This window comes from Seriola dumerili, unplaced genomic scaffold (genome assembly GCF_002260705.1).
Source record: "Seriola dumerili isolate Sdu_G_001 unplaced genomic scaffold, Sdu_1.0 BDQW01000590.1, whole genome shotgun sequence".
NCBI classification, from domain to species: domain Eukaryota; kingdom Metazoa; phylum Chordata; class Actinopteri; order Carangiformes; family Carangidae; genus Seriola; species Seriola dumerili.
In genome coordinates this window covers 150,947-173,717 of record NW_019174845.1, presented here as the reverse complement: position 1 = coordinate 173,717, position 22,771 = coordinate 150,947, and the positions used below count along the sequence as shown (strand labels likewise).

The window sequence follows — 22,771 nt, the reverse complement described above, 5'->3', positions numbered from 1 at the left end:
GGGTCAGTAGGCGTTAATGTCTCAACTGATGAAAGAAATAATTGTAGGTAATTTTAATTTTGCATGTGCACATGTGTCATTCATGAGAACATACAGTGTGCGTTTTTATACATGAGTGTACAATCCTTTTGAGATTCTGTTCTTGTTTTATGTTCACAGCAGAAGCTCGGTATTCATGTGGCCCTCCAGCCTACGTTCATTTACGTAGAAGCAGTAACCTCAAGGATAAACCCTCTTTTTTTTTGACGACATATGTGGTTTCTTCTCCTTTCCCTTTTTGTAAACTCCACAATCTTTCCTTTGAGGTTTCGGTAACTTTGCCAAGCCAGGAGTTTGTAACTCTCCTACATTGCAGTTGCTTTTGACTTCTTGTGTTTTAATTATGCATTCTATAGCCCCCCCCCCCCGCCCCCCCCCCCGTCTAGATGAAATTAAGTGCATTAAGCAAGTTTTTGGTACTGAGGTCGAGCTGAACACGAGTACAGCTGCAGACTTGGTTAGACTTGGACTAGTGAGAAAGTCGCTAAGTTGCCAACATGGCTCAGTAGGAAACCTCCCTACAGGGTCTTAAAGTGTCGGTGAGCACTGGCCTCATAATGTTGGTTATTTACAATGTGACATTGTTGAAGTTATTTAGTTTTAGTTTATTTAGGTTTTATTTTTTCTTCATATTTATGTTTTACCATCGTGGAAATTTAAAATCAAAAATGTCCAGATTCTGTAAATTTTTTGATGAAGTTAGATTATTTATTAGATAATGGTAATGAATGCTGGTTGGAAAGGCCCCTTGGCAATTTTTTGGAGTTTGCATTCTTCATCGCTTTTCCCTATTTTCCATCTCTTAATAATAATTCAGCTGTGTCTTCATACAAATTCAAGCCAGCAATGCAGTTTAGCTTCAGCTTGTGCAGAAACCAGCAACTAGTTTGTCAAAGGGATCCTCAGTCACTGCTGTCAGGATCAGTGCTGGGTGGAGACTCTGTCTTTAATAGAGCATATAGGATCACATATTATTAGAGGCTTGTACTGTATTTGCTGATGGGCTCTGGTGTGGTTATGCAGTATTTTCCCCTCTACTTTGTCTCAAATGCTAAATATGATCAAGACATCTGTTAACACTGCATTACTCTAATGTTCTCCTACATGCAGCTACTCTCCCCTATCTTTCTTTCAAAAGCATTCGAATCCATGCAAGCCAAACATATGACATACAGTCATTGAATATAGCAAGACATACAGTAAAACACAAATGATGATAATAATAAATCTTAATTAATTTTCATATCCTTACCGCCAATAAAGCGAAAGAATACTTTATTTTGTAAGCCTGTTTTCGAAATCAACCTCTTTTAGTTGTTTCTTAAAACCTCTTTTAATAGATTTTTGGGAAACACTTGTCTTTAGCCTTCTATTTAGCATTTATAAGCACCATTTAAAGCCTTAATAAATAGTTTATAACACATTTTTAAGGGTTTATTGATTAACAAGTATAATTTATCATTTAGCGACCCATAACTGGTGTATAATCAGTCAATAAACGATTACTAAAACAATATAATATGTATGTAATCATATATGATGAACACATGTACAAATCCTTTTAGTGTGTTAGAATACATTATCAACTATTATAGATTATTGATATATCCAAATGATTCATAGGCAGGTTTAAAACTATTATAAATGTGTTCAAAACTCAAACAAACAGACTCACAGCTTTTGTTAACATCAGAAACAGACATTTTGACAAACTTATCTCAATGTCCACTTACTAGATATTTTCATGGGCTTTCAAATGCATCTCATGGCCTTTATCAGTGACGGACTTTACTTGGTTCTTAGAGGAAGTATTCAGAAATTAATAAATACCTCTTAAGTAAATATAATTTATTGATTACAACTATATTATAAATTCAGTGATTCATCAATTGTTTATACATCATGGATATGGCACAGATTATAATTGTTGATGAATACATTAATAAACACTTTAAGATTTCCTTATATCCGCTACAACTACATTTTGCATAATAACTCATGTATTAATTGTTTATACTACTTTATAGAAGTGCTAATTGGGAGGATTAAAGGAAGATATTACTGATTCTTGGAGTATTGGAGACACTATTCCATTGAGAAATGGCTCCAAATATGACTGTTTGTTTGGTTGAGGTTGTGTAGCTCCTCCCTTGCCTTGCACTGTAATGTCTTATGTTAAAATGCTGTTCTAATAGAACAAGCATCAAGGGACTGCTGTGCTGTAATAACCATAGTTGAGCTGGATAGGAAAGGGTGAAAGAGAGAGACAGAGAATATGTGTATGTTAAGTGTTTTACAGGGAGGCTTGACTTGTAATAATAGTAATTATAAAGCTGGGTTTCCCAATAAAACCACCTCATCATCCAACACGTCTCATTAAAGCTTCCTCCTCAGCAGCTCCACAGGAGCTGATGGGTAGTCAGTATCCAAAGTCCATGAGAGTGCCAAGGGTAGTTGTCTTTAAGCACGTATGTAGAGTCTGTGTTGGTTGGTTGAGGTTTAAAGATCCAATAGTACACAGACCGCAGATTTATACTACTATTTTTGTCTATAGGAACTAAATGCATCCTACAACTTTATCTTTTATTGTTTTGTCGTTCTCGGTAGTTCCTGTGGATGCTGCTGCCACAACAAGTTGGCCTTGTGACAGTGCGGTCACCACCTCACTTACAAAATGCCTCCAGTGAAGAGTTACCATGTCAGCCCACACTTATATTACTTGCCAATCAGCGCAGGGTTCCTTCCCACAGAATGGCATCTACATCTGGATGTAGATCCTATACTGGTTGATGGAGAAACCGAGGGAGTAAAGGCAAATCTGACATTTTATGAAAAATGCTTTTTTGTGTTTCTGGCAGTGAGAAAACCAATACCACTCTCATATCTGTTTGTTATGAAGCTACAGCCAGTAGCTGGTTAGCTTAGAGCTCAGAGGCAGGAAACACTCTGGACCATAATCTCCCCTAAAGATGGTAAACTTTATTTTTACAGTTTGGTTTTTGTACAGTTTAAACAAACAAGTGATATTTATGCACCTTTAGAGGTGCTGGTAGGCAGATTTTTTTTGTTGCCTTTGGACAGGGCCTGGCTAACTATTTCCCGTTGTTTACCGTCATTGCGCTCAGCTGTTGCTAAGTGGCTGCCATATGGACGCTGAAGTCTGGAAATGTCGAACTGTTCCTTTAGTTGAAGAGTCATTAGTGGAGAGCATCTTAGCTGTCGCCCCTTGAAAAAGGCTGTAGGAACACTGTTGTCATGAACTAATCGTTTCACCCATTCTCCAACTTTATGCGTAATCAAAAAAGTGTGTCACAGTCAATTTAACTGATAAGATTAGTTGACTGGGGTCTATAAAACTTTACTCACTCTTAAAGGCCCAAAGATTGACCTTAAGTGACTGTGATTCTGTCTTTTGTTGCTTTCTAGCTACAGCAGTCGTCTAGAAGAAAGTGTATCTCAAGTCTCAAGTCAGTGAAGTAATCTTCTCTCTTTCTCCTGGCCCCAGATCAGTGGTCGCATTGTCCTCCCTCAGAATGTGATCTTAATCTGACCTGAATAGAGTTTTGTTTCAGACAGGACTTTCAACCAGCCAGACGTGAGACACCCTGCAGTAAGCTGCTTTCCACTGCAAGGACTGCAGGCAGAGGTTTCATAGCACTGAGATTTGTAGCTTCTGATGGCCAGCGGGTTTTACTGGTGTCTTTTATCTGTGCATTATATCATAGGGGATCTTATAATACTTTTTATTGGTCTTCCTGCCAGAACTTTATCTTGTGTTTGTAATTTTCTTTTACTGAGATTCCTTTAAGTTTTGTTTTTAATTGAAGGACCTTTCAGTCGATGGTAACAGCTTGAGGAAAAAAACATGTCTGTGCTAAAATGGACTCAGTCCATTGTCTCTAACTGAGACAGGGAAGAAACTATTCTGTAATGATAGCTCTGACTTGGTGTACTCGGCTATGGAAGCCCTATTCTAGTACCAAATTATTCTGTTTGTTGGATCAGGTGCCAGTGAACTGGTTTTGGGATTATTGTATCTTGCTAACCCGCTTATTTTGTCTCTGTTTTCCTCTTCTTTTAATCCTGGAAGATGCTTCCTCGTTTTCACTGCTGTCTTTCTCACAGTGTTTTGTCTGTCTGCATCCACACAACCAGGCAGGCATTGACCCAAGTGATAAAGAAACAGAAAGATAAATGGGCTGACTAGTTAACAACCACCAGTGTGATGGTGACACTTTGAGCAGAGTCTGTTTCCTGTGGCTCCAGTGATGCTTTAGGGCCCGGTTTGATGTTGTAGCCAAGTCTACTCGTCACTGGTCAGATGCTATGTAAAGAATGCAGGGTGTGCATCTCTGTTGTCTGGTCAAAGGGTCTTCACTCATCTCATCTGGCTGTAATCCACAACAACCTGGCCACTGAAGGGAGGGCAGTTAATTTCTTTAAAGGGTATCCGCCTATTTTTCATGAGGCAAAGGGGTGTTTCAAAGTCTGAGAAAATAACCCTGATGATGTCATCATTAGCCAGACGTCATCTGATGATCTCAGTAAGATTATCATGACTTGTGCTTGGGGACTTCAAACGTATATTTAAAGAAGGCATCACAAACCAGAAGCGCAAAGTTTGAAAGATGTGGGCATTTACCGAAATGGTATGGAGTTGTATTACAGTGAATGTTGGATCCATTGTTTTTGGAGCCAAGGGACTAAAAAGTCAGGATATCTCAGCCTTTGTTGCTACAGTATGCCAGTTAATATCTAGTGTTGGACTCATGATGGTCGGCTTTTAAAAAAGGATGAAAATCAATGCAGCAAAACCAGAGATAGCGTCTTTTTCATTTCATGCATTCTTCTTCATTGTCCTGGCACCTAATTTACCCACTATACTCGTCTCCAACAGGACGGTTGGAGATTTGTGTTTGTTATGCTATTAGCAGCTAGTGCACCCTCGACCTGCTACCTCCAGGCAGAGATAGAGCAGGCTGCAGAGTTCTCCAGTTCCAGCTCCAGTTTATCAGATTTCACACAGCCCCCTCAGGAGCCACAAAGGGCTTTATACAACTTTTTCCATATACTATGCATCAGTGCTCCCCAATACCTGCAAACAGACTTTAATGTGTAACATCAATGGAATCCCACCTTAAAGAAGTGCTATACTAAACCACTGAAGTACAACATAATTTTTTTTCAATGTCTGAATGCAAAAGATACAGTTTGACCATTGTGATGCTCAACAAAGTTTGAAGTCATATGTCCAAACAAAAGAGTCTAAAGCTCAAGTGTGTTTGGTGAGATAGCTCAGGGTGTTGGAGGACCACTCTTAGGTTGTGAAATCTTGGCTCCAATCCAATACTGAAAGTGAACGCTCTATCAAATATTGCTCAAGTGTCTTTGTATGATTAGCTCAGGCTGTTAGAGGAGTGCTTGGAAGGTTTGAGGACATGGATCCTTAAAGGCTCACTGAATGTTGCAGTCCAACACACAGACTCAAGAAATACAGCTCAGAAGTGTTGGACCAAGACTGTTAGAAAACTGCGCTGAAGTTTTGAGGTTGTGGGTTAAATCCTCTGTGAGTTTTGAAGTCCAACACCCAGACCAAAGACGTAAAGACTCTAAGAAATTCTGTTCTGAGGAAGTGTTTGATTGAAGTCCAACACCTTATCTGAAGACTGAAAAGCGCTCAGAGAGAACTTTGTTGTGCAACGGGTAGCATGGTGAACCAGTGGTGCAGCATCTGGTTCAAATCCTGCCCGTTGTTGGTATTGGGAGTCAACCCTGCTGCATTAAGAGTGCAACATTAGGCTACATGATTATTCTCAAAGCAAGATGTTTAAATGATAAAAGCAAAGGTTAAATGGTGGTTAAATTTTGTGTGTGTGTGTGACATTCCCATCAGCCTCAGTTGTACTTTTTTTTTTGTGCAAATCGGGACGTTGCCATGCTAACATGCTAAATTAATATTGTTAACATGGTAAACATTGTCAGCATGTTAACATTGTCATTGTGAGCATGTTAGCATGCTAATGTAAGCATTTAGCTCAAATCACCACTGTGCCTAAGCAGCCTCATGGAGCTAGTAACACAGCAACAGGCTCTTGATAACTAAAAGGTAGCTTCTGATAGCGCCAGCAGCAACAGCATACATGTAAATAAAGAGCTTTTATTCCTTTATTTGAGATATCAGTGGAAGAACTAATAATCCTGCCAACCTAGGTGTCCACATCCTTTCAGTTTGTGGTAAATGAATATAATATTTACCATGAATTGGTCTGGTGTAGTTCTGGCAGGGATGCCTCTTAATATATAAATAAATGTTTAAATTGTACAAATTAAGTGTTGTTTCTAACAACCATAATGACACTTAATTAATGTAAATCAGTAATCTTGGAGTTGAAGATTACCCAGAGTTGAAATGTAGTGTGTGAAATGGTGTTTTGAGTTTTCAAAGCAGCCTGCTCTAAATGTATTTCCTATTACCCTCCTCTACATTTTTCTCAGATAGGTATTAGAAATGACTGCAGCTTTAGAAATATTTGTTGAATATAAAAGTCAGGTTATACCAATCCAGTGCAGGCTGTGCGTGTGTGAGCAGTGTTGCGTTTTCTGTAGCAGGGGGTGCAATATTTAGCTTCACGGGTGCCACTTCCTTTGATGCATGTTTGCAGTTTATGTTATACATACAGTGTGGACGCACCAGATGCACCCACATGCATTCCTCCTAACCCTGAGGCGTCCTGAATATAGTCTTTTAATAGCAGGAAGAGCTCCACCCTTTTAAGTATAAAGTTCTGGATTTCATGAATATGTTGGATTCTGCATGTGCTTGTTTCAGTCAAAGAGCCTTAATTTCATGTCACATGTGTCAACCTGCTGCTGACAGTCTGTTGATGATTCTGCTGTTTCTGATAATCTCAGGCTCTAAGTAACATCCTTCCAACCTACAGGCTATGATCTTGCTCTGCCAAAATATTTTCATACGGCGACTGAGGAAAACCAAAAAAAAAGAAGAAAATATTGAGTTCTTCCAGCACTGCAAAATCTATTTGTTACATAACATAATGGGGAATTTACTTCTAGCACAAGACTGTTGTGTGACCCCCCCCCCCCCCCCCCCCCCAAAAGGATTTACCCAGCTTCATACATTCACAACTGATTGACACCTCGTGCACCCAAATTACCATAAACAATATTATAGTGAGCCATGAAATAACCATATATACTCACATGAAAATAGAGATAGAGTAGCTTGTCATCCAATTACCTAAATCCTCACTGCAGGTGTTGAGGGATGCTTGAGAGTAAACACAACGTTGTCTTTAGTTTACATACATTGGTGAAAGAAATACCAAATTCGACTTTGAGCAGTGGTGTCACTGACTTCATGTAAGCCACAAATTTCTTTTTTTTGTGTGTGTCATCCATTTCTCAGCCGTATTGGACTTTTGTGATAGGTACCATGTAGTTTTACATCACACCATATATTTTGCTGATATGATATTGTTCACACCCGAGCACACACTGAAATGTCCACTGTCTAGGAAATCTGTCCAGGAACTGGACTTCTGTGCATATGGCCAAGAGTTATGCTGCTATTTGCTGCATGTGAGCATGTGCAAACACACGTTCACACAGTGAGAAGTACACTGCGCGGAACAGAGCACACATTTGATCCAGCACAGGGGCCATATTTTTTTTTTTCATCATATAGAAAATATGAGGACTTCATGCAGACTATCACTTAATCATGCGGAGGAAGGAGCCTCGTATACAGAAGGTGCTTTCGATGTTTATGCATCGGAACGTAAACAGATGAGAGAGTCAACAGGCCAGGCTTAGGGTAGAGGAAGGAGTTAAAAGGCTCACCTTTCATCTCTAGTTAAATGAAGCCTTTTGATGGATGTTTTCTGTGAAACGAGTCTCAGTGATGCCTTAGTGAGCGCCCCTCATAAGGCAGAGCCCTGGCTCTACACAGGCCTGCTGTTCTAGTGGGAGGCAAACACGGGGAATTCTCAAAAGTCCATCTGTCTCTTTCTGACCTGTTTGGATTTCTGCAGGAAGTTCAGCTAGCGAATATAGGTGTGACTGTACTATGATATTAATGAGTTTTGTAGAAAGGCTCCATTCAAAATAGGTCCCAAAAAAAAAAAGAGAAAAAAACACGGCCCCACTGGGATTTCAGTTGAGCTTGCATCCTGCCTGCCTCAGAGAGAAGGAAGGAGCAAAATCAAATTTTATAAATTGCACACTTATCTTCTATTTCAGTTGCTGGAACCAGAAACAGTACAGGACAAATGTACGAGTGCCATTTTTTTTTTTTTTTTTTTCTCTATGGCTGAAAAAACATTTTCTCCCATAACCGGAAGCAAAAACCAGGAATACATATACATATATATGAAAAAAAAGCACAAATAAACTCAGAACAGAAAATATAGGAAATAGACGTAGACAAATAGAAGTGCCCAGAAGCATTTTTACAGACTCCATCTTTAGACAAGCCTGTCATTAAGGTTTGGTTTACTGGGACAAGTGTGGCGGTTTAAGCCAAGAGGCTTCATGTGAGACAAGGCTGCATAAGACTGAATCCTTGTTGGGAAATGACAGTGGCCTCTGCCTGGTTACTGGCACCAAAAATATACAGCTGGGGATGGCTAAGCATTGGGTTTGGGAACGTATATATAAAGTTAATTATTGTATATGCTCAAAGAAAAATATAGTAGGCTGTAGCTAGCTACTAATTTTCTCTCTGTCTCTTGACTATTAGACTTTCAGTAACAAGCCCTCTCCATGTACTGAGGGATTATGGGATTGTATTTGTTTAGTTGCTTCTTGTTGTGGAAATATTACCTTTTTTTTCCTCTTTTTTTTAAGGTTATAGGCCTCCTGTTCAAATGAATGATGATTTTCTTTCCAGAAATCACTTGGTAATATTTATATTTAATTGTGTTCTGTCTTATGTTGCCATAAATCCAGAGTTTTTTCAGACATACTGGCTGATTCTGCAGCGTGCATTGTGCACATATAACCACCAGAGGTAGCATTGTTCCTCTGTGGAACCATCCCTCTCAAGCATTGCATGGTCACTTGCAGTCTAATCTATGTTCAGGCATACACTCTCATTTCACAAGGCAAATCTTTACTTCAGTATTTTCCTCACTGCTATCCCGGTCGTTGTAATTTTCCTGAGTGAAGCATTCAGAGAAGACCCAGATGCATCCAACGCAGGTTTCCAAATTTGAGAACTCTGGTTGTGATGCCGCTGGTTTGTTAGTCAACAAAAAACACTTCCACCTCTAGCTGAGGGTTTGTCCATTTTACGTTGCGGTGTGGGCAGCCAGTGGCCGCATTCACCAAACGCTCTCAGAGCCTTCATTTACCTGGATCCAGGAAAAACGGAATACAGAAGGAAAGTGTGTGTGTGTGTGTGTGTGTGTGTGTGTGTGTGTGTGTGTGTGTGTGTGTGTGTGTGTGTGTGTGTGTGTGTGTGTGTGTGTGTGGGGGGGGTGATGCTAAGGGACAGGAAAGGAGGAGTGAAAGAGAATTGGCAAAATTAGTTTGAATGAAAGGAGGGAGCATGACAAAATGAAAGACATTTAATTAGAAAGGAAGTGAGTGTGAGATTAGAGGGACAAGAATAACGATGTGAGGAGATGGCTTCATAAGATGGTCCTAAAAAAGTGACAAAGAGCCCAAGAGAGGCTGCACTGTGCCCTTCTTCTCCTCCTCTAGACCTTGGAGAAACTAACCATGAATCCAGCTTTTGTGATGTAACAGTGTATTGACCCTTGGAGGGGCCCCAGACCAAAAGAGGGTGTTTACTCGAACACGCAAGGAGCTCTAAGCGTTTCACAGCCTCCTGCGCTCTGAGAGGGCCAGCGTTCGTTGACTGCCACTGGAAATGGCACTGGACTGGCCTGTCTCTCTCTCTCTCTCCTGGCTCCCTCCCTCCCACAGAAATAACAGAGGCACATAGAGACTGTATTCAATCTAAGTATAAGTCACTCCAGCTACATTCAGTCACATGTGCCAGAGCCGCAGATTAACATGGTTCCGTGTACAGTGTGAGTCCAGTCCAACACAAAGCAAATCAAGAGAGACTGAGAGAGTGTTTGTTTGGAGGAGATCCACAACGTCTGTCATTAGTGTGGATAGTGCTTTTCCATAAAGACCAATTCACTCTTTCACCGTAGATAATGTAGAGGGTCACAGTGGGAGCTGATGTCATGTCTTGAAATATCCCGGAGGTTAGACGGGCCTGCGTCAAGCTGACTGCGACAATCTGGGTGAAGAAATGTAGAATATAAGGCACTTGCATTTTCATTAATTCGTTAATTTTTTAAAAATTCTTTTAAGTACTGAACTTTCATTTGAACCAGTGGCAGTTAGTCAGAGTCTGACAGGGAGGATGCTGATTATGGTGTTACAGCATGTAGATGCAGGATGCGTCTTAAAAAGTACACTTGCTGTTATTTTCTCTAGATAAAGATAGGTTTTAAAAAACAACTTTGAATTCAAAACCAAATGTACTGGTGTTTTTAGCATTGGGATCATAGGCTGTCTAGCTAAAAAATAAGACTTATGACAATAAATACATGATCTTGAAGCGCTCTGGGAGCAGCTAAAGGATATTATCATTCCTAAATGGTGTATGAGAAATGTTGAAATTTTTACCTGATTGTGGCGCTACATGAAAAGTTACAATTCATCCTGAAGGGGACATGAATATCTGACATGAATTTCATGGCAATCCTTCCAAACAGTTGTGGAGATATTTCAAACAAACCACAAATGTGAACCTCATGGTGGCGTTAGAGGAAAAGTCAGAAGATCAGCAAAGTCTTTAGGATACATCATCCAGGAACCATGAATGTCTGCAACAAATGTCAAGGCAATCCATTCAGTAGCTGTCAAGATATTTCACTAAAAGCTAAAAATGTCAACTTGAAGAATTGATCATAAAACTGGAGGAGTAATTCCAGACAGGAGGAGTACAGCTTTAACTTCATCTGTTCGAGTTAAGGAAATCTTGATTTTTCATCTCCAAAAGTGTGACTCACAGGAAAGCCTCCATTCCAGAAACTGAGATTACTTGAAGTATGTCTCTGTCACTATATGGTAATTTATGCCCTATCCTGTTAAGTGCCACTTTAACCTGACCTTAACGTGACCACAGTATATACAGCTCTGACTAAACCAGTGTTACAGTCCTCAGGCTGAAATGTGGCATTTTCTTCAAAGATTCACTTAACACATCTTTATCTTATTGTAGCAGGCCCCAAGTCAAAGTGCATATAAAAATAGAAAAGGATGCCATACCAGATTTTATGAGATTTCTGTGATCTAAAAATGAAGCCACATCCCACAAAAGACCAACATTAAGACAGAATAAAACAGTAAACCAACAAATAACTAGCAAGATCAGAGGCTTGTTGCAATGAACCTTTAGGCATGCGCATTGGGGTAATGCGCATGCTTAAAGGTTCATCACCATACATCATAATGGTCTCATTCAGATTGACCCTGCCCATTATGAGGGGCTGCATACATCTACTTGTGTGTCATTCACTGGATGAGAAAGTGGAAACCAGCAGAAACTCACAATGAAGACAATGTGAGGCAAGATGGTGGAAATGTGCAATAAAATTACGGTGATGTTATGGAACAAGCTCCTTTATTTTTGTCCGAGAGAGGCAGTTATTCATACTGTGTTGTAATTATTTCCTAAATCTTTTGATGATGTACTGCTCGCCACTGAGCATGCCTCTGTTTTAATGCTGAGTTTTAAAAAAATGATCATTTCCAGATTCTAACGCTTATTAAGTCATAAAACCAATGTTTTACAAGAAGGAAAATTATGCAGATTTAATTTGATGACTACAGGCATATACAAACAGCCTTTGTGTATGTGCCTTTTATATCATTTAGCTGGAAGCAAAATGATCTGACTCCTGACATTAGCTATTTGGTTATCAGGCATTGGATGATGAAATGTTTGGAATAGGTGTTATTGGAACAACAAAAAAGTTGCAAAACATCCTCTACAAATTAATGCAATTATGGTGCTTTTAAATAAGTAAACATTTTTGTCATCCTCTAATCCAATAGCCCTCAGTCCTTTTCACAGATGTCTTTGTGGGCTCATCATGCTGGGCTTACGTTCCACACCCAGCAATTCTCCCACCATTTTCACAGAGTCTTTGCATCCTAAAGGTTGGGTTCTGCTGTATCATTATCATTTATATGCTCTCACAGGGACAAGCCAGCATGCATTCCACTGGCAACATGGAAATACTTCTCATTTAACTACAAAAGCACAAAAAACAAAAGGGCTTTAGGATAGACAGAAAAGAAACAGAAACTCAAAGTCTTTAATTTTGTCCGAGGGGGGTCAATACGGAGGAACAGCACTATAACAAGATGCTAGCCATGCTAGCAGCTCTATGAGACTGTATTTAGAGCAGAACATGAATACCTATGCCAAATTTCATGCAATGCATCCCACTGGTGTCGAGAAAATTCCACTGCGATCCAAAATAGGAAAAATTGTGTGCCAATCGATCTGGTAGATGTCGAGATATCAAGCTAACGGTGACCTGCTTAGCACTAGAGAAAAAGTCACAGGATCACCAACGTTGTTGGGATTCTTTCACTGGGGAGCATGAACGTCTGTGCAAAATTTCATGGCAATCCCAATTCAATTGTTGAAATATTTCACTCTGAACTGAAAGGGTGGAGCAATTGACCAACCAACAGACTGACTTTGTAATTCGTAGAGCCACGCTGCTAGTGGCTAAAAAAGATGACATAATCCAGGGACATGGAGACTTCATAATTCAAAAATCAGATGTTGAAGAGAAGGGTAGAACAAAGCCAAGGGCAAGGTTCAGATCTCAGATTAGAAACTGTCAGAATTAAGGGGTGAGTGCAGCAATAGGTGCTTATTTGTCCAGAGGAAAATAAGCATGCAGCCTGATGGAAATGTCACAGTCACCTTATCCTCCAACCATCCCACATACTGTGTGATGGTTTAGCAACAGCATGGAAGATGTCTGCTTTTCATACCTAAATACACTGCAGGTATAGGCAGTAGACCTAAGTATTATCATTACAAGTATTTATTTTGGCTAGGGAGGAAATGGTCATGTGTGGTGGGTCTAACAATCTGTTAGAATAATAGGTACTCTTGTGCCATGAGGAGAAAAGAAGGGTCTCTGTGTTAGTGTAGCCACAGTTGTCAATTCTGCTTTATTAAGGCAGAATTAAATTGTTTGACAGAATGACGTTGACTTGAGCGCACACGTGGTCTTCATATACGTTTGTGCTCCATGCAGTGTCAGACTTAATATACGTACTGACACCTCACCTTGGGCTACCACATTTACTTGGAACTCCTACTTTGTTGCATCGTATGCACAACCTGCTCCTGCACAGTGCCCACTTCACAGGGCACAAAAATGCCAAATGAGCAGGCAACAGTTGCCAAATGAACATTTGAAAGTGACAAAAACTACCAACTTGTTGTAGAACTGCAGGCAAGCAAAAATCACGATGGTTGACAAGGTGGCTTTGTTCTACTTTTTCCCATGTTTTTCTGGTTTTTGACTCAGTCACTGCTGTCCACATAGCTTTGATTTTTATGGGAAAGATTTCTTGTTATTTTTATATATGCTCCAAAGTTACAATTTAGGATCATTAAGTTCAACTAGAGGAGTATTTATGGGATGGAGTGGCTTCCTTAATATTTTTCAAACTAAATGGAGGGAGGATCTTGGTGTCAGGATGATGGAAGACGACTGGGAAAAAGCACAGGGCAAAGTTTCTCTCACCAAGTACTTCAAAGTGCTCAAAGTTTCCTTCTGAAAGGATAGATTCAAAAATCAGTGTGGTCTTTATCCCCACCACTATGGGATCTGTGGCTTGGCTTGGCTCTGTACAGACGTCCAGATTCAAAAACCTTAATGTCCAAAAAAATCCCGTCTATCAACCAAACCCTTATGAAACAGTTTTTTTAAGAACAAATATTAAAAGATGAATAATCAACATGTCAAAATTGTTTGGAATATCACATAAAACAGTTGGTAAAGAAACATTTTGGTAAATGTTACTGAAATTTATATGACTGGAATAGTGACATAAAACCTGAAGAAAAATGATGGAACGGGCTATGAACTTTTTTACTGCTTTTAACTGCATACTTACTGTCAATTCTGTCACCAACACTGTGCAGTCATCCCATTTAACTGTCATAAAGGATATTTTATTTTATATGATGACTTAAAATACAGCATTATTTGCCCCATCTAAAATAAAGCGCCTCCATCCCTCTGCAGTAAGATAAGTAAATGTACCTCAGAATGAAAAGCTTTTCATATAGTGATCCAGCTCTTCAACCAGAGGAATGAGCCAGGCCCGAGAAACACAGAATGACAAGCATTTTTGAGTTGCTATTTCTGCTCTTTTACATCATATAAGCCTTCCTATTGCTTGCCAGAGGAAATGAAATGTTTATTATATAGCCCTGAGGGCTTTCGCAGAGAGAGTTTTGGTGGACTTAAAGAAAGGATAAGCTTTTCCTCTCTCCCCTCGAAACTTGGCTTCCCTCCGTGGCATATGAGAGGCAGGAGGTAGAGGTAGGGTCACAGAAATAGTAAAGGAGAACCAGCAGAAGGAATGAGAGAGCAGGAAAGAGGGGGCAAAGGGAGTTAAGATTGGCAGCACTAACAGAGCTCTGCCAATCTCCGACATGCGCCTTGGCGTACGTGCTCCACAAGCACATCTGCCCAAATATGCCCTTCCACCCACCTGGGATAGCTCTGCAGCACGAAAAAGCCTCATGACCTGCCCGCTGGGAGGCTTTATTTTGGATGAATGGATCCTAAATCTGTTTTATCTCTCTCTTTACCTACCATGGTTTTGATAAATGGAGGCCAAGCTGATAGATTTAGAGATAAATGTATTAAATGAGGGTGAATGAGGAAGGTTTACCTAAGGGCTTGGTTTGCTACAGGAAACCCATTTTTATTTTTCTCAATAGTAGATTTGAAAAAATATTGTCTTATCTGTAAACCTATGAGATATGCTTGAGATGTCATTAATGGAAAGCCCTGTGCTCTGGGCGAAGAGAGACACAGTAAGCCACATTTTGCTGTGTAAGGAGTCCAGGCTCCAAGTTAGGGTCTCTTTAATAAGAAGAAACATTCACCTTGGCCATACTAATGATGATGGCTTGTGTCACTGTCCGGAAGAGGAAGTTATCTCAGTGGTATGGACAGGACACGGGGTCATATGGCCCCATGACTCGTGTCTATAAGAAAATTCTGCAATTTCCTGCAGTCACTGCGGCCACAGGGAGTCGGATAATATCCCACTATCAGAACCATCTGAAAGTGATTCCCAGGCACAGCAACTGGCCTGGAACAGTTTTGCTTTACAGGACAGTTAACGGTAGACATTCACACATGCACAAACACACACACACAAAGTTTTTGTGTATAGTGCGGTTGCACATACAGTAAACATGCACAGACATGGGTTAATTATGCCAATGTAGTATGCAAACACACAACAGCATTGGGGAATTGCTTATATGCTTTCTTGATGAGAAGATTGACATCACTCATATTTCTCAGGTAAATATTTGTCAGGTAAATACAAAGGCCACAATGTACAAAAAAAAAAAGCTTGGTACATTGTGTTGTCTTTTCATGACCATAGCAGGGCCGGCCCCAGTCTGGGGTTGCCATGCTGAAGAGGCAGTATATATCTATATACAGAGTAAAATTACACATTGCTATATATACACATATACAAAACTCTTCCACCTCCATGTAGCACCAAAATGTTTGCTACTCATGGTTTTCCATGACATGATGGGGCCACAGCCACCCCTGCAGCAGGATTAGTTTTGATGCTCCAGGGTTCAACAACGGGCAAGATTCAAACCAAACACTGTACCACTGGCATCTTATGGTCAAAAAGAAACCCACCATGCCACCGCGTACCCTTTTCAGTCTTTTCAGTCTTCACTTTGGATGTTGCACCTCACAATTCACTGAGCCTCAGAAGGACTGGAGGTCCCCTCTTTGATAGGTAGATATCAGTCAGTGTTGCAATTCTCCTCTTGACAATTTTTAAAAGAAAATTACAAAAGCAGTTTTGCAATTTGTAATTCTTTTTTTCTTTTTCTTTTCTTTTAAAAAAACAAAAACAAAAAACTGGTCCACACTTGGTCAGCGTAATCCAACAGCCCACTTTTGGTAAGATAGGAATGTATGTGTGTGTTTGTGTGGAGAGGAAGGTGGGAGTGATGGTGGAGTAGGAAGTAGTGGAGCAGGAGCTGAGAAGTTGGAGTGAAAGACCATCTGTTTGGAGGGGTCTGGGGATGTGGGGGTCTGAGGGAGTGACACTTCCTGACCACTTCTGAATTATGTCAGAATGATGGCGACAGAGAAGTTACAGGGTAATTCAACAGTTGACAGGAGCTCTTCCTCAAAATGATCTGAGGTTTCATACCTGTCTTCTCTGATTATGAAACACAGATATTCCACTCCTAACATTTCATGAATCACTGCTGCAGTAATACATTTCTGTTCCCCTGTTTCTTTATTTTTAATATTCCCGTAATTGTGTCTTGCAGAATTAAGTTTTCCTTTCTTTCCGTTTGGCTTGTATCAGGAAGGAGACAGAGAGACGCTGATGGGGGGGTAGGGTGAGCCATCTCTCGGATGCAGAAACACTGAGCCTGGTGTAGGACCTGGTTCCATGGGGGGAGTGGATACAGCATCATAATGACCAAGCCAAATATTTGTCTAGTCCATATTCTGAGAGCATAATGAAGTCCTTTTACAGAAGGCATCATTGGAATCTGGACACTGATTTTATGCCAGAGAGAGCAGGTTTCACTAGGCCCTGCTGTTTCCACTTAGGCTACCCTGGTCTCTGGTGGCCCAATCCAAATTCAATACAGAGCCTTGTGTCCAGAATAAGAATGAATTATGGCTCTGTTTGACAGATGATAAGTACTGAATCGGAAATTGAAGTTGGATTTAATCAGGAGATGAATTGCACGCTGAGGTGGGATTTCATTATACTGTGAATTGAATAAGAACCTGCCTGGAATTTAAAATAAGGGCTTTTCCTACTGTACATGCTGTCAGAGTCTACTGTTTATGGAGGGAGGAGCTTGTAAGGTGGAATTTCACAGCACTCGATCCAGCTACTTTCTCTCTCACATACACATCTAAAACCCTGCATACCTGTGCACACACGTACAGTATATACAGTACATCTTCTATGCGTATGCTCACACAGGTGTGGACTAACTTCCTAGTGTGGTGCTCCTTTCTGGTGGTGCCAAGTTGGTCTTGTGTCAATACTCTCTCTGGCTGCCAAAAAACTTTGTCAGGAATCAAAAGAGGCAGAAGCTGTACTGCCATAGACCCTTCTGCTCTACTTTTAAATATTGCAAGATATTTCTTTTGCAGGCTAAAAAGCCTCGTCTGCTGCTTGTGTGCATTCACAAAGTCCTTCTTAAAAGGAAAGTGTAAGGGACTGTGGAGAAATTATAAGTGTGGGGAGAAGAGCTGAAAAATTATTAAACTGTTACTTTTCAAGAAGTGAGAAAACCCCATGAGATTTAGTCACAAGCTTGTGTTAATCATTTTCATTGGTTAAATATATGTAATAGTAAGAAAAAATATCAGCACACTGTGCTAGTAGCTCCCAGGAATTTTAATAAAGCAACAAAGTTTGGATCTGCAAGGATCTGCATCAGGCACCGGCAAATCACCATCACAAAGTTGAACAGGCATCAAGTGGCCAAAAAAAAGGCAGTTATTGGAGATTTGAAGATGGTGGACTCAAATGTAACCCTTTATATGTTTATGGAATAATAATTTTCACATAGCCACTAAATTGCACAATAGAAGTGGAATTAGCAATTTCCAAAATTATGGCACGTATAACAAAATGATGAATCCCAAATTCATGCCATTCTTTATTTATGTTGTCAATGTCACTTTATATGAGAGATAAAGTCCTATCTTTTCTGGGCTCTCTGAAAACATTTTGACTGTCCCCCTCTAAGCAAAAAGACCCTCCCCCTTTTCTGAACTAAGCCTCCCTCTGATATAATTTGTGTACAGTCCCTAAACAGAGAGTACAGTGTGAAAGCCACTGACTTGTTACAGTAAATGTGCATCATTTTAGCACCTTACACCTACTCTCAACCTTGAACACAAAAATACAGTAAGAAAGTAGCAAACACTGCAGAAATCAATCTAAAAACAGAACATACTGGGGAAACTCAACTCTTTAACAAGTGCGGGTCTGTGTGGTGTTGACACTTCCAATCCAGGGTAACCAGGTTTGTGTTCCTGCCCCCAAAAGAGCCAGTCTCCCCCGGGCAGGTTATTCTGGCGTTATTATGAGAACTCAACATGCTCATTATGGTTGTGGCACTGTTTTCAGGGTGGCTGTCTACTCTGGTGTGCCAGCACTGGAAATGCTTGTGGTGAAGGAATGACAGGGAGACAGAGAGACAAAGAGAAAAGAGCAATGGAAACGGGGAGAAATGAAGGTTTAGCAGACAAAGGGAAGAAGATAGAGGAGGTCTGAGTATAGTAGAGAGTGGCAGATTAAAGGCATTAGACAAATAGAAAGAGAAAGAAAAGGAGAAAGGCACCAAAATGGGACTGAGAGTGACAGAAATCACAGCAGACAGGAGCTTGTTTGACCACTTTCCACCTCCCCAGTGCATCACAAAACCATGCCTTTACACAGGAAGGAGACAGGACCAGGAACACCAACAAGTGGACAGAACCACCTGTAAAGGAAAAACACAAACCACCGAGACACTCCGCATATACACACATGCTTGTGAGCATACACACACACACACACACACACACACACACACATTCCTTGTATGAACAGTCTTCTTGTGTGCAGTGGAGCTGAGAGAGACAGCACTGTCTGGTTCACCGCCACCACCTCCATAACCTCTGCCACTGCCCAGCATGAAAACACACCTACACAGAGGTGACTGTCTTTACAACCTATTTATTTGTTGAGTGACATGAGGTTATTCTATGTCTTCACGTGCTCTGAAAACACAACCAATTTAGTTAATTTAGTTTGAATCTTTTCTAATGTGATTTAAATTGTGAATGGTATACACTGTAATATATTTTATAAAAGCCCAGTACTTCTTGCATATTTTTTATATTTAATCTATACTTATTTTATTGATAAAGGGCTTTGTCACCTGGAAACAATTCAAAACATGATACTTACAGTATGTAAAACAGCTGTGACATCTGGATAAATATAAACCATGAGAAACATGTGAACACCAGACCAATCCCAGTGCCCAATTTTCTTAGTTTTCAGTCCGCAAAACACACTATTGGTTGTTTATGTGTATGTACAGTATACAACTCACTGTAAACACTGATATGCAAACAGCCTGTGTTGCTATTACTCTTGCCGTGCATCAAAGAACAGTCTTGTGTCCTCACTAGGCCCAGGCTGCAATTTGGGCTCAAGGCGTGGCCCAGCACCCATTGGGCTGTGTCCGCCCTGAGTACCAGTAATGACCCCTTCCCTATGGGGAGCGTTTGATCTGGGCTGCCTGTACGCTTCAGCAGGGCCTATTTCTGGAGCGTGGGGGGGATAAAGGGAGCTTTCAGACGTGGTGCCAATGACCATAATTAAGCAGCTTTAAGGGGTGGCAGTGAGCGCGCTAGCAAGCGCAGAGTTTGTAATTTGGAAGATGGGGGCAGAGTCGCTGTGGCTCATTGGAAGTACATGGGAGGGTCGGGTGGCACCCAGCACTGAAACACAAGGGACAGAGTGTGTGAAGGGGACTGTAAAGAGGATGTTAATGACTTGCAACCATTAGCACCCACCCCTTGGGCTGGCTGACCAACGGCCTTGGGCTGAAATACAGAGAGATCGCCGTAGCTGACGCACGCAATGGGCCCCGCCCTAACAGAGTGTCATTCAAGGCGACCTTTCAGTGCTTAAGGCCTCTGGCCAGTCAGCTCAAAGACTGAACTCTAATGGACCAAAGTCACCTGCATCTTTACTCTATAACCTCCTCAGCTAGTTGTTTGTCCCCTGATCTTTCTGTGTGCAGCATTCATGTGAACAAGCAGTTTGCTGTAATACCAGGTCATACAGTGTTTGGCTGCATTCATTCAGATTTAGTGAGTTTAATGTGGTGTTTAAGTGATAAGATCCTCCTACTTCAGAAACTATCCAATTATTCACTTCAAATTGATTTAATTAGAATCAAAACGAGGAATTATTATTCCTTATTTAGGAAATTGTCAAAGAGATGATTGGCAGAGGCCTAAGCAGGTGTATGTTTCTCAGAAACGCCCAAGGCAATTAATGGAGCTGATGTGGGAGGTGTTAGTACTGTTCATTCATTTGCCCTGTCAGTTAAAGGATTCACCAAAATTAAAAACAAACAAACAAAAAAAAAAGACTAATATTTTCTCATTTACAACTGGTGTCAACTCGCCATGAGAACAGTTTTAGTTTTATATGCCATGAGGACAGTTTTAGTTTTATATGTCCAGGTCTCGAGATTCTCATCTGAAAAGGTGAGTGGAATATCTCAGTGTCCCCGTTACCGTGGATAATCCACACACCTCGCTGAGAGCAATTTCCACTGGACGCACTTTCTACTGATGAAATAGTCCTTATGTAAACTACTTCCTTTTCCAAGTATTTGAAAAGGAGCACAAAATGTCTTATCACCCTGTTAAGTGAACACTTTCATGAAACATCTCAAACAGATGTCAGGTGGTAATTACTGGCTCCTGTGGCTGTGCAGAGGTCTCATCCTTCACCAGGCCGTGACCCCTCTTAAGGTAATGGGAGCTCATCCAGGTGCTGCTGCCTCTCCATGTCTCCATTAACACTTCTTTAAGACAATGGGCAAAACTGATGTCTCACATAGGGAAATGTTGCAAAATTTCTGTATGAACTTGCCCAAGATTTTGGACAGTGTTCACATTATGACTACATGTGTGTGAGGAAATAGAGAGATCTTTCCATTGAATTAAAATTCATGAGCAACCCTTCCAATATGTTACTCATACCTTTTTTTTTTTTCAAAACCACCCTCATATTTTTCCCCATTTTAACATGAGTTTAAAAGTCATAAAGCAATCCCTTGCTGATAAACTCACACACCATCTAACTTGAGAAAATCCAAAGAAGTGGTTTATAATTTGCAATCGATTCCTTCCACAGATTGTGGGATAATAAGGTGGAAAAATAGAGAGGGTCTCTGGAGTAGCTGCAGGCATCCCTGTTGGGCAGTTAAGCGCTGCCCCACCAGTGTCACCGTGGTTCATTCATTAGGGTTTACCGGTGCATGGGCCTTTGGGTAGGATCCATGTGGCCACCCCCTGGAGAAGGCGTGTAGTTGCTCGATACAACCGCTGGGTTTGTAACTTGACACCTGGCCGTGCGGTGCATTTGCCATCGCTTTACCCACAGAAAGCCTATTTAAAAAGGAAAGGGATGAGTCCAACGCTCCTGACTCCGTAACCCCCCATCCAAAAGAACCCAGCTTTCTCTCCGGCTGCGCGGCCCTCAATCTGGATCGGCATAAATGAATGAAACACAGGGGAATATCGACAGACAATCGCACAGGAAAACTCTCTGTCAAACCAGCCTGCCAGAAGGAATTTATGTCGGGCTTGACAGGCAATTCAACATGAGTTTTTTCCTCTGGAAGTTCATCTCAAGCTTGTCAAATGTGTAAAGCGGCGACCGGTGTCTTTTGCCCCCCTTGCAAAGGAGTCACGCTGTGATTAACGGATCAGGTTTTTGACTGCCAGGACAAATGAATACAAATGAATTTAGGCACCCGAAGGAGAGATTGCAGAACCTCTCATCTAGACACAAAGTAAGTAACATTTATTTGTCATTCACTCTCTTGTGTCTGTGTGCTGTGATGAGAGGGTGTTAAGGTGTGACAGCTCACTGGGACTCAGTTACACTTTAAGGAACTGTAAAGCTCCATGTGCGTACCTGTGATGTGCCGGCTGGCTGTGGTCCAGGTCCGGTGTCCACAGGGGACCATTGAGGCTTTGTATGGGGTCTGTTTGGACCATGGGTGTCATTTGTCACCATTTTTCATTTGTATGACAGTTATCACAATTTTGCCAAGATGGATCTATTTGTCCAAATTTATTTCCCCCCCGTGATTTTTTTATTTTTATTTTTTATTAAACTGAACAAAAAGACCAAGCACAATCAGAAGGTTCATTTGTGTCGATTTACATTTAAAATTCCCTCCTATCTTTCTTCTTTAGTGCAAGACAGAGTGTGATTTGCTCAAAGAATTATAGTTCATTTAAGTGTTTGAGAGTCACTCTGGCAAACTGGTGCATGCAGAGACTTTGCTGAATAGTGTTTACTAAACTGACTCATCTGATAGAGCAAGCAAAGCAATTATTCAGACCTATAAAGTTTCATGAGAGATTCATCAGCATCCACTCGAGCTTTTGATAGGTTTTGTTGGGATGCTTTCCATGTTTTCCTGTTTACGCATTCAGAGTCCACAGCCACATTTTACACAGAGTAGTTAAAAGGAGATTTTTTTTTTTTTTTTTTTTTTTAAAGTTGGATGAGATTCCCAGCTTTAAAGAAAATACTTATAGTTTATTAGGTAAAACAATAACATCAGCTTATGCAATGTTACTTATCAATTTACTTA

At 40.7% G+C, this 22,771-nt stretch overlaps 1 protein-coding gene across 1 annotated transcript in view; it reads left to right on the top strand.

The window, feature by feature from the left end:
* Positions 1 to 536: 536 nt before the first annotated feature.
* Positions 537 to 22,771, top strand: part of LOC111236173 (collagen alpha-1(XXVII) chain A-like) — an 88,433-nt gene continuing 66,198 nt past the window's right edge. The window contains exon 1 of the mRNA XM_022764825.1: positions 537 to 544. Within this exon, the coding sequence (XP_022620546.1) occupies positions 537 to 544 (8 nt within the window). The remainder of the gene's footprint in view (positions 545 to 22,771) is intronic.